Raw genomic sequence first — 12,631 nt, 5'->3', positions numbered from 1 at the left:
GATTCTGCAAGTGACTAAGACGGACATGAACTTTGTAGATCTGCAATGTAAATAGTTTGCACAATAAAACCTGTAAAAGACAGGTTTGGAGTCCTGCCTGGTTACTCGCGAGCAACCAGCAGCAGCACCTGACACACACCACACACGCAAAGCACTGAAGTGAAGGACATGAGGCAGGAGTTGGTAACGCAGGTGAGCTGCGCACAGGTGAGCTGCAAGCAAGCTGCCGGCCAGCTCTGTGGAGGCTCCTTTTCTTGACACAATATGCAAACCCAGGCAGATACATTTTGGGCTGTGACCTTTACGCATCTTCCCGTCCCGAGATCGTGGGGTGGTAACAAAGTTATTTTGGCACCTGTTTCCACCGCGTCATTTTCCCCTTGCACAGGGTATTGCACAAGTAGACAAAAGGTCTCAGAGACAAAGGTTACAGACAGGACACCGCAGACTACTGAGACCGCAAAAGGTTAGACAGAGGGCAAGATGTTCAGACAGCTGTGGCTTTATCTGTGAGGGGGAGTGTGCTCCGCACCCAGCGATCATTCCTACAAAGCACATTTAAAGCGCATGGCTCCCCTCTCCCCACACAGGGGTACAATTCCCAGCACCTTGGACAAACTATGGTTTCCAGGTCATTCAGTCCATTCCCTTGCAATACATTCCTTGCAGTTGCCGGTCTTCAGAAGTGCTAGAAACCCCACCCCAACTTGGCCTTCACTTCCTTCTTCCGGGGGGCAAGTAGCCCTCACTCACCTCCTCCACACAACCAGCCAGCCCATAGGAATCTGCAGGTGGGAAGTGGGCTAAAACCTGGGACCCGTCAATGCCTTCCCAGACAAAGGTGTTGTGCTGAAAGAGAAGATTGTGGCCCATAGTCAATGTCAGGGGTTCCCACAGTAGGTGCTCCTGCTCCCTGGGAGGCGGTGGGACTACCTAGGAGGTGCTAAGAGGCAAGGGGGCTGCAGGGGGTGGGGCCCCTCCGAGGGGCACTGATCACTTTGCATTTAAAGATTTACTATTCTTATCGCTCGCAGAGCTTTTCCCTTTTCAATTGTGAGTTGCCACAAGAGAGCCCGTTATTGGTAACAGCTATTGATTTTCTTACAAATTAGCTACTGGTCATCTGCAGTGGGCAAAGGTCTGTGCGTGTTTGGTAAGTAGTTATATATAAACATTTTATGCTATAAATCTCCTTCACCCGTATGTTTTCGTTGGCAAGAGTTTGTAAAAAATATTTTTCGTTCAATAGTCTTTTTTTAAAAAAAATGACTTAAGAAAATTATACAGACAGCAAAACGAAGAAGTCTAAGTTAACATTGCCTTCTACCGATAAGAAATAATAATAACTATTACAATAATGGAAATACTAAAAATACATTCACTTCCCCTTTTGAACTTCTATTCTGGTTACAATATACTACTATTCTATAAGAATCTATTATATGCTTTGCTGTCCCTTATATTATTTTATTTCCCAAATTCAACCTTACCCTCCCCACTGCTCCCTTTCACCTGTGTGATATCTCCCCAACATAATATTTTTCGTCCAATAGTCTTTGGTATATTTCTTAGCTGCAAGATTATATCACAGCATATATTTATTTTCTGAATACACATGCAATTAATTGTTACTGTTTTGAATTTATCTGTGGTACTACCTTCCTTAGTGGGTCTTGCAAACCACTATTCTGAATAATGTTTTTTGGAGGGGAGGGGAGACATTGAGGATGAGTTTATGGAACCAAGTGGGTGGGAATCACTGATTTAGCACTATGTCCAAACCCTAAACTGTGCTTAATCTTAACTACGGTTTGTGGTGGCAGCAGCAGGGGGAGCCAGCTTCATAAACAATGGCTTGAATAATCCTATGATGCTACAGGGCAGATTTCAGCTGAGCAAGAACACCGACCCGGGCACTCCTTTTAAGCAATGAAAGGAAAAGCTATTTCTTGCTCAATCTAAACCATGGGTAAGCAAACTAAGGCCCGGGGGCTGGATCCGACCCAATCGCCTTCTAAATCCAGCCTGCTGACGGTCCAGGAATCAGTGTGTTTTTACATCAGTAGAATGTGTGCTTTTATTTAAAATGCATCTCTGGGTTATTTGTGGGGCACAGGAATTCATTCATTTCACCCCCCAAAAAATATAGTCCGGCCCCCCACAAGGTCTGAGATTCAGTGGACTGACCCCCTGCTGGAAAAGTTTGCTGACCCCTGAAATTTCTAAACTGTGACACTTTTTCTTGACTGAAAAACAGCAAAACAACTCACCGGGAAAGTGTTCACGAGGTTCCAGCTAAGCTTTTGCGTTAGGAACCGGTGGATCCCGCAGCCGTTCATCACTTGGGGCAGCTGCGCAGAGTAGCCAAACGTGTCTGGCAACCAGAACTGATTGTGCAGGAGAGAAACAGATGAAAGAAACAGCAAATGATGTGACGGCTGCCCTGCTGGCCAGACAACAGGTCCATCTCACCCAGCAGTCTGGTTCAAGCAGTGATCCAGCAGATGCCCAGGACAACCTCACTGGTTAGGATACAGGAGAGGGTCTTCTTGGTGGTGGCTCCTCTCAGGCTTTGGAAATCCCTTCCTACAGAGGCTAGGCTGGTTCCCTCCTTGTCCTTCTTCTGGTAGGTGGAGGCTATTCAACTGCTTTGGGAAACTAACCATTTTTTAAAGAAAAGTGCTTTTAAATAGCACTGTGCTATTGTTACTATATGTACTTTAATAGTTCTGTTTTTATGCCGGGTTTTTTCAGTTTTTGATTGAGGGTTGCATTTTGCTCCCATGCCTGAAGTCCCCCCCACCCTGGGACCAAAGGACACGTCTGGGGCTGGGAGCACCTACCTCCAAGCAAAGCTTTCCAAACTCCTGCTGGAAGAACCGCTGTCCCTGCAGGAACTGACGAACCATGGATTCTCCACTTGGAAGATTACCGTCCTGGGGGAAGATCACAAGCCTCTAACTCTATGCAGGAAGCTTAAGCCCATCACTCTTTCCTACCCCCCCAACCTGCACAGATTGGCAGCATTCTTCACGGGAGCAACTGCACATCCCAGACAAATTAAGTGCTCCATCTAAGAATTCTGGGCTTTAGCAGCCAGAGAGAAGATCAAGCAGTATGGACCACAGAGTACAGTGGTGCCTCGCAAGACGAAAAGAATCCGTTCTGTGATTCTCTTCGTCTAGCAGTTTTTTCGTCTTGTGAAGCAAGCCCATTGACGGATTAGCGGAATTGCGCTATTAGCGGCTTTTAGCGGCTTATCTGCTGATCGGATCAGCTGATAAGCGGCTTGTGGTGTAGTGGTTAAGAGCGGTAGTCACGTAATCTGGGAAACCGGGTTCATGTCTCCGCTCCTCCACTTGCAGCTGCTGGGTGACCTTGGGCCAGTCACACTTCTGTGAAGTCTCTCAGCCCCACTCACCTCACAGAGTGTTTGTTGTGGGGGAGGAAGGGAAAGGAGAATGTTAGCCGCTTTGAGACTCCTGAAGGGGAGTGAAAGGCGGGATATCAAATCCAAACTCTTCTTCTTCTTCTTAGCGGCTTAGAAAAAGGGGGGGGGAAGGAAAAAAAACCTGCAGGAACTCGCAAGACATTTTCGTCTTGCGAAGCAAGCCCATAGGAAATTCGTTTTGCGAAGCACCTCCAAAACGGAAAACTCTTTCGTCTAGCGAGTTTTCCGTCTTGCGAGGCATTCGTCTTGCGGGGCACCACTGTACAATGAGATTCTTTTCAGGGCTGGCCAACGTGGTGCCCTCTAGATGGGTCATCAGTGACCAAGGGCCATGCTGGCCAAGGCTGCTGGGAGCTGGCGTATGGAAACATTTGCAGGTCCCCACATTGGCTACCCTGCTAGAAACCTAAGCTACAAAGAAGTTCAGTTCAACACTTGCAACACAGGCAAAAGGTGAGATTTTTGCCCTTTCTGGCCTCAGGCCGCCTGTGTGGCCCAGCTACTGAGAAGGGTGCTTGCCTTCTTACCATTTCCACCCAGGTGCCCCCAACAGGAATGAAACGCCCTTCTTTTGCAAACTTCTGAATTGTAGAGTACAACCCAGGGTACCAGTTCTTCACCCATTCAAACTGCTGAGCCTGCATTGAAAATGGCAAACACATTCATTTATTTATTTCATTAAGTTACACACCGCTTTGTTGAATAATAATAAAAAAATCCTCAAAGTGGTTTAGGAAGAGAATAAAATCAAGTAAAGGCAACTCTTTAAAACATTCACAAAACAAAATCAGCAAGAAACTAAAAACAGATTAGAACACACATCTACATTCTACACATCTGGCCAGGCTCTACTATACAAAAATGTTTTTAGGAGGCATTGAAAGAGGGAAGTGAAGGTGTTTGCCTGATGTCAATAGGCAGGAAATTCCGAAGTGTAAATGTTGCCACACACTGTGTTTCAGATCTTACAATGTGAAACAGGTATTATGTGGCACCTGTAATGTAAATTTAATATAATGAAAAGTCGTCATTCTGTACCCACACCTGCAACTTGTGTGCGAAAGTAAGTGCTACCATCCAGATTTGGAGAAGCATGACTCTAAAAATTTGAGCTAACAATCAATGTGCCCCTCATTTATAAAGCACAGATCAGTCAAGAGTGCCTGCAACCCTTTCAGTTCTCCAGGACAATAGAATAGTAGTGCCAGGAGAACAGCGTTTCATTTTGTATTTAGTTCCTTCATCAGAAATTATTTTTCATTAGCAATAATGTCTCTAGTCATACCAGGTAGGAAATATCTGTGTGCAACATTCACCACCATTTGCAATACAAACGCCCATGTTTTAGTTGATTAAATACAGTGGTACCTTGGTTTACGAACTTAATCTGTTCTGGAAGTCCGTTCTTAAACCAAAGCATTCTTAAACCAAGGCGTGCTTTCCCATAGCAGCGGGAGACTCAATTTACACCCAACAGGAAGCGGAACATGTTCTTCTTCCAAGGCAATGTTCACAAACCAAAACACCTACTTCTGGGTTTGCAGCGTTCTTAATCCAAGTTGTTCATAAACTAAGCTGTTCTTAAACAAAGGTAAAGGTACCCCTGACCATTAGGTCCAATCGTGGCTGACTCTGGGGTTGCAGCGCTCATCTTGCTTTACTGACCGAGGGGGCTGGCATACAGCGTCCGGGTCTTGTGGCCAGCATGACTAAGCCGCTTCTGGCAAACCAGAGCAGCGCACGGAAACGCTGTTTACCTTCCCGCCAGAGCGGTACCTATTTATCTATTTGCACTTTGACGTGCTTTCAAACAGGAAAGGAGCAAGGACCGAGCAACGGGAGTTCACCCCGTCGCAGGGATTCGAACCGCCAACCTTCTGATCAGCAAGTCCTAGGCTCTGTGGTTTAACCCACAGCGCCACCCACGTCCCTTAAACCAAGGTACCACTGTATTTAATCAACTAAAACATGGGCGTTTGATCACTAGCTCCTTGGATCCAGCCTGCAGCCTCTGTGCCTCTGCCCCACCAAACACAAGGCAATCGGGCTAAAGTGAGCAGGGGAAGAATCCCATTCATGCAAACAGGACACAGTCGTAATCTGCATTGCTGCTGGGAAGCTGTGGCTGAAGATGTGTGAGTGGGGCCTTTATGTGGCTTTGGCTCTGATCACCACTGGTATGTGGTCCCCAGAAGCTGACCCACGAGGGAACACAGCCCTTGACCTAAACTAGATCCTTTCCCGTACATAGACATATTAATAATACCTGTGAGCAAACAAAGGTGAACTCCGGGTTCTTCTCCATCAGGCGTATGACAGTCACCCAGCTGCGAGCACATTTACGGATCGTCTCATCATAAGGCCATAGCCAAGCTAAGAGGACAATTGCAGTCAGGAGCTGGTTTATTCATTTATGATGCCCACGTGGCCTATGTGGTCACAATCCTAGCTTGCCCGGCCCCATAGCAGAAGAGACAGAAAATAAGCCTCTCACATGGCATTCAGAAGAAATCAGAATCTTGTCAGTCGCATGCATGACTAGATAGATATATAATGAAGGTGCTAAATTCTGCAGCCAGAAAACCCGGATTCTGAGGTCAGCGCAAGGCATTCATGGAGACAGAAGTGTGCAGCAATTATGCCATTACAGAAATGAGGCCTTGAAGGAAGAAATGCAAGCTGTGTGCAGCAAGTGGGAAAAAACAAATGCACTTTTAATGGTGCCAAAAGAAAAATAAAAGATTGTGCAGAAAAGTCTAAGTATATAGACAGGAACAAAAATGTCAGGGCACATGAAATTGGAGTTGCACAAAAACTGCAGTTAGATCGTCTCTAGTTTGGTAGCCTGACCATTTTTGAGATTCTACAACATTCTCTTTGCAGCTGTTCATAGCTTTCATTAGTCTATGGCCTTCAACCCTGCCCCCTCCATCCACTCCTCTCCCATCCAGTCCTTGCCAAATAATTCCATTTTAGAAAAAACAAAAAACAAAGACCTAACTCTTGGGGAAAGAGCCATGCAAGAGGAAGCATAAACAGACTGGCCTGATTTGCAGTTCACTGCATCAGGCAGGTGCCTCTCTCCCACACAAATGTCCGAGGTTGAAACACCTTTCCACAGTGTGAACTTGCCACCTAATCACACACACATTTTGTCAAATAGCACCAGATGCGCCCAGATATCCAGTAGCTGTTGGCCGGGCAGCACAGGGGGCGTTGCTTTGATCTCTTGCCTCACCAACACCACCTAACACTAGCCAAGGGAGCAGGGAGCTCAACTTTCAAATTCCAAAAATGAGGGGGTGCTAAAAAGTTGGAAGCTGACTTGGAAATTCAAAATATATATTTTGGTTAAATTAATTTAATTTAGTTCTGCTTAGTAAGTAAAATTGAATTCATTAAAAATGATTGCCAAGGACTTGCTGTTACATTATATATTAATATTTTATTTATTTATTTCAGCGTTACCTGACATGTTCAGAAGGTAAAATTAAAATTCTTTGGCTTTCCAAAAGCAGTTTATGTGCTCCTTTGTCAAACATAGACACACACATAAACATGTTGTCCAATCACAAAAATAGTAGGTTTGAATTCCCCACACCCCAAAACACATTTTTAAGCACATACCTGAAGAAATTTGCAAGAAATTAAGTTTCAGCCCTAAACTGGCATGCCCTAACCAACACGGTGCCAAGCTGCCCACTCCTTTGCCCGTCTCCCTCACCAGCTGTTCCAGAAGCTTTGCGGGTGCCATTGGGAGTTGTTGTAGCAATGAGCTGATATATGTTTATATTCACTGACTTCAATATAAGCTAATTGGCTTGCTTTGATGCTATCCTTATCCGCGGGCTTCGGGTGCTGGCTCTGAACCCAGAAAGGGAAGCTCCCTGTAAGATTTGGGTATTTGCCTTCTATGCCCTAATCTGAGCAGGTGAAGCAGTGGGAAGTCCTAGACAAAGTGACATACAGTGGTGCCCCGCAAGATGAATGCCTCGCAAGACGGAAAACTCGCTAGACGAAAGAGTTTTCCGTTTTGGAGGTGCTTCGCAAAACGAATTTCCTATGGGCTTGCTTCGCAAGACGACAATGTCTTGCGAGTTCCTGCGGGGTTTTTTCCCCTTCCCCCCTTTTTCTAAGCCGCTAAGCCGCTTATCAGCTGATCCGATCAGCAGATAAGCCGCTAAAAGCGCTAATCCGCTAATCCGTCAATGGGCTTGCTTCGCAAGACGAAAAAACCGCTAGACGAAGAGAATCACAGAACGGATTCTTTTTGTCTTGCGAGGCACCACTGTATGCTGCTTTGTGTATAAAGACTGTTTGCACGTTTGCTTCGGTGTGGACAAACCATCTTCCTGCTGCCATGTCCGTCTGGCGACTGAAAGGCTAAGAGATCTGGCAGGCTGCTGCTGTGCTGTAAGTCTATACCTTTCTTTAGTAAAGCATTAGAACCGGCCATAGGGTGGCGCTGTGGGTTAAACCACAGAGCCTAGGACTTGCTGATCAGAAGGTCAGTGGTTCGAATCCCCACGACGGTGAGCTCTCGTTGCTCAGTCCCTGCTCCTGCCAACCTAGCAGTTCAAAAGCACGTCAAAGTGCAAGTAGATAAATAGGTACCCCTCCGGCGGGAAGGTAAACAGCGTTTCCGTGCGCTGCTCTGGTTTGCCGGAAGCGGCTTGGTCATGCTGGCCACATGACCCGGAAGCTGTACGCCGGCTCCCTCGGCCAATAAAGCGAGATGAGCGCTGCAACCCCAGAGTCAGCCACAATTGGCCAATAAAGCGAGATGAGCGCCACAACCCCAGAGTCGGCCACGACTGGACCTAATGGTCAGGGGTCCCTTTACCTTTACCTAGAACCAGTCATTCTGATGTTTTTGGCATCCATATTTGGTATCCCTGCATCCCACCTCTCCCACAAGCCCTTTGTTGGGCCTGCGGTTCAGAACAACCACCCGCCACCACCCAACCCAGCCACTATTGCCGGTGCCTTCCCTACAACGCTGTGCCAAAATGCACTTCTTGTTACCGGAATCAATGTGGCAATGGCCCATCGCGTGGATGACATGCTGACTCTCTCCATTCTTTTGGCCAAAGACGGAGCAGGCAAGTTCGTGCGCTGCAGCAAAAGTCGATGGGTTGGCAACATCGCACAGGTTAACCATCCGATTGGCTGTGTAAAGTGCCTGGAAGCTCCGCTGATTTTCCTCCCCAAGAAGCTGCATAACAGGAAAACGTTAACCATGTGCTGGCAAAATATGTCGTCCACACAAGCCTATACCAAGGAACTGTTAGGTATTTGTTTTGTATATACCACTAAATCACAAAACATATCAATGCAGTTTACAACATCAAATGGTAAAAACCATACAATAAACACACACACAAAATTTTAAGTTAAAAGCAATAATAATAATAATACAGTGGTACCTCGCAAGACGAATGCCTCGCAAGACAAAAAACTCGCTAGACGAAAGGTTTTTCCATTTTTGATTTGCCTTGCAAGACGAATTTCACCTATGGGCTTGCTTCGCAAGACGAAAACGTCTCGCGACTTTGTTTCCTTTGTCTAAAAACAAAGACATGTTTTGTTTATAAAGTTAATTTATTTTCCCTTCAATTTTTGAACTGCTCTTTACAGTATGTGTGACTTTAAAGAGCAGTTAATAAACTGTTGTTGTACCAAATTTGGCTTTGTTTGGACTTTTTTTGACCATAGGAACACATTAATTGATTTTCAATGCATTCCTATGGGATTTCGTGATTCGCAAGACGAAAAATTCGCTAGACGACAAAACTTGCGGAACGAATTAATTTCGTCTTGCGGGGCACCACTGTAATAATAATAATAATAATTTATACCCTGCCCTCCCCAGCCAAGACCGGGCTCAGGGCGGCTAACACTTGATAGAAAAACAATTGATTGTTTTTATTGATTGAAATGAGATATAAAAACAAGATTATAATCCAGCATTAAAATGCAGCCTCCTTTCAGTAGAAACTCAAATCAAAAACTTTTGGGGGGATGAAAACGTCAAGTCTTCACCAAGGCCAACTATCCAGACTGGTCCTACGTGGGCCAGAAAAAAGCCAGGGAAGTCCCCAAATAGGTGTTTCCATCAAAGAAGGAGAAAGGAAAAAAAGAAAGAGGGGGAGGGGATCAATTTGATTCCAAGCCAAAGGCCAGGCGGAACACTCTGTCTTACAGGTCCTGCAGAAAGAAATCAGATCCTGCAGGGCCCTGGTCTCATGAGGCAGAGCATTACTCCAGGCCGGAGCCAGTGTTGAAAAGGCCCTGGCTCTGGTTGAGGCTAATGTGACTTCCTTAGGACCCAGGACCTCTAGGGTGTTACTATTTATGGACCTTGAGGCTTTCCGTGGGGCATACTAGGAGAGGCGGTCCCGTAGGTATGAGGGTCCTAGGCCATGAAGGGCTTTAAAAGTCAAAAGCAGCACCTTAAAACTGACCCTGTACTCCACCGGGAGCCAGTGCAGCTGAAAAAGCACTGAGTGAATATGCTCCCATGGCAGGGACCCCGTGAGGAGCCTTGCTGCTGCATTCTGCACCCGCTGGAGTTTCTGGGACAGCAACAAAAAAGAAAGGCTAAAAGTAAGCATCAACAAACCATTGTGGGAGAAGTATTCTTAATTGCCTGCGTAGGCCTGGCAAAAAAATAAATAAATAAATTCAGCAGGCATTTTAAAGTTGACACAGAAGACACTCACTGAACCTATGTTGGCAGGATGGTTCCACAGGATGGGGTCGGTGGCACTAAAGGCTTGGTTTCTCACTGTTGTCAAACAAGCTTTGCCAACTTCGAGAAAGAGCAAGGATGTTCCTAAAGATTATCTCAGTGACTGAGCTGAGATATAAAGGTTCAGGCCTGAGGTACCCTAGACCTGAGCTGTTCAGGGAAACCAAGTCCCAAATACAACATTAAAGGCAGCAGCACTTTCCATATTCTGACGCTTGGTGCAGGCTGCCTAAAGATGCCAAACCACAGGGTACTATTTTCTAAGTCTATGGCTCAATATGTTAAGAAGCAAACAGTGGGAATTGTGTGCAAGCAAGCATACACACACAGACTGTAACTAAACACCCAATCCAAGCTGATGTGCGATGTGTGAATTCACAAAATATGGAGAAAACAAATGTTTCGCATGCAGAAGGTCCCAGATTCAATCCTTGGCAGGTAGGGGTCGGAATGTACCTTGATTGAAAACCTAGATAGCCACCTCCAGTCATCAGAGACCATCCTGAACTGAATGGACCCAAGATGCCCGCAGTTGCTTGGGGCATTCACAAACCTCTAACTGATTAGAGCAATGGTTCCCAAAGTACGCAGTACTGGTCAGGGCTGGCCCATCCATGAAGCAGAACCCACCCCACCCCACTGATGCTTCAGCGGAGGCAGCAAGGGGAGAGGGTGTGGGGGACAAACACAAGGCAGCCCCTTCCTGCTTTGCCTCAGGCAACAAAACGGGATGGGCTACCCCTTTCCCTGGGGGTAGCAGTGGGATTCTGGGGGAGGGTGCTATGAGGCAAGGGGCCAGCAGGGGGCTGCTAGAGGTGCAAATGATTGTCAGACATTGCAAAGCTGGTGTCTCTTGATCAATTCTGCCATTTTTGTTGAATTAATTAAACTAGTAGTTTGAACTGGATTTGAATAAATGTGCAATTGAGAGCCAGTGTGGTGTAGTGGTTAAGAGCGGTAGTCTCGTAATCTGGGGAACCGGGTTCGCGTCTCCGCTCCTCCACATGCAGCTGCTGGGTGACCTTGGGCCAGTCACACTTCTCTGAAGTCTCTCAGCCCCACTCACCTCACAGGGTGTTTGTTGTGGGGGAGGAAGGGAAAGGAGAATGTGAGTCGCTTTGAGACTCCTCAAAAGGGAGTGAAAGGCGGGATATCAAATCCAAACTCTTCTTCTCTTCTTCAATTGATTGCTACTGTTCCGAATTTTATTGCATTACTATCTTCCTTAGCGGGTCGTGCAAAGTGCTGTTCTGAATAATGCTTATAGGGTAGAGTAGGGGGCACCGAGGGCGAGTTTACGGAACCAGGGGAACGGTGGCCCCAAAAAGTTTAGGAACAACTGAATTAGGCAATGGGGGAGGCGACTTCCTCTAGTGCACCGTCGGCATTTGAAGACCAAACCAGGAAGCATAAGCTTTACCTTAGCCATGTCCAGAAGAATCTCAAAGTCTACCAGAAGTTCATGGACAGCCCTGTTGAAGACCACCAGCTCTGCCTTCTGCAAGGAGAATTTCTTGTCAGGATCAGGTGGTGCAATCATGCTGCCTTTCCCAGCTCCAAACAGACCGTTGCAGGCAACCTCCACATACAGGGTCAAGCTAGGGAAGGGAAAAAATGTCAGCAAGCTCATCAGCCATCTAACTGTTTAATCCAGGGGTAACAAACACAGTGCCTCAGCCAACATGGTCTTGACTTCTTTTTAAATGAACAATTGCTGAAAGAAAATGGACAAAAATAGGCAACCTGACTTTCCTAGAAAAACAAAAGAGTAACTCTCTGAATGGCTAAGAGGGCTTCCTTGCTCACCTGTGGGGGTCCGTCTCCTTTAGATTATCTGTCAGAATGTAGCTGGTCTTCTCACCTTCCCGTGTCAAACCCTGTCAGATTTTTTTTTTTGGGGGGGGGGAAGAGAGGGAATCAGAGGTAACCACTTAAATGTAACACAATAGTGGACAACACTGCCTAAAACATAACATGTACAAAACAAATGAAATACCATGAAAATCCCTGAAATGAGAAGTAATCGACTAGAAATTTTATCTTGTGGAAATAAACTAAATAATAAAAATCAAAAAGCTTAAGGAAAAAATTAGAAAAACCTAAAATTGAACAAAGCCTTAACGGGATGCCGGCTACAAACCTCGTTTCACTGAACTATTCAGCTTCCTCAGAAATAGAAAAATCATAAACTTTAAATGACCAAAATTCAAATAAAGGGGTAGAACCCCCAAAATTCTGAAGTATTATAATCCTAGCTCGACCTAGGTAAACAAAGCCCAGTAATACAGGATTGAGGACTCAACTGTGAAAATTCTAGTGCTGCTTTTACAAAAAGGTTTAAAAACCTTAATGGCACAAATTCAGAGAAAGGAATACATGATAAGATAAGCTGTTTTAGATTTTAAACAAACTCAAGAATAGGGCTGAAA

The 12,631-nt window shown here is 45.7% G+C and overlaps 1 protein-coding gene across 1 annotated transcript in view; it reads right to left on the bottom strand.

The window, feature by feature from the left end:
* MAN2C1 (mannosidase alpha class 2C member 1) overlaps positions 1-12,631 on the bottom strand; it is a 35,027-nt gene that overhangs the window by 18,626 nt on the left and 3,770 nt on the right. The window contains exons 4-11 of the mRNA XM_082237345.1: positions 12,009-12,079; positions 11,623-11,800; positions 8,477-8,666; positions 5,718-5,824; positions 3,979-4,089; positions 2,844-2,936; positions 2,271-2,387; positions 754-849 (exon numbers count right to left, since the gene is read on the bottom strand). Coding sequence (XP_082093471.1) covers positions 754-849; positions 2,271-2,387; positions 2,844-2,936; positions 3,979-4,089; positions 5,718-5,824; positions 8,477-8,666; positions 11,623-11,800; positions 12,009-12,079 — 963 coding nt within the window. The remainder of the gene's footprint in view (positions 1-753; positions 850-2,270; positions 2,388-2,843; positions 2,937-3,978; positions 4,090-5,717; positions 5,825-8,476; positions 8,667-11,622; positions 11,801-12,008; positions 12,080-12,631) is intronic.

Source organism: Podarcis vaucheri, assembly GCF_965113315.1.
Source record: "Podarcis vaucheri genome assembly, chromosome: 9".
Classification (NCBI taxonomy): domain Eukaryota; kingdom Metazoa; phylum Chordata; class Lepidosauria; order Squamata; family Lacertidae; genus Podarcis; species Podarcis vaucheri.
The sequence above is the reverse complement of the archived record's forward strand: the minus strand, read 5'-3'. Positions and strand labels throughout refer to the sequence as shown.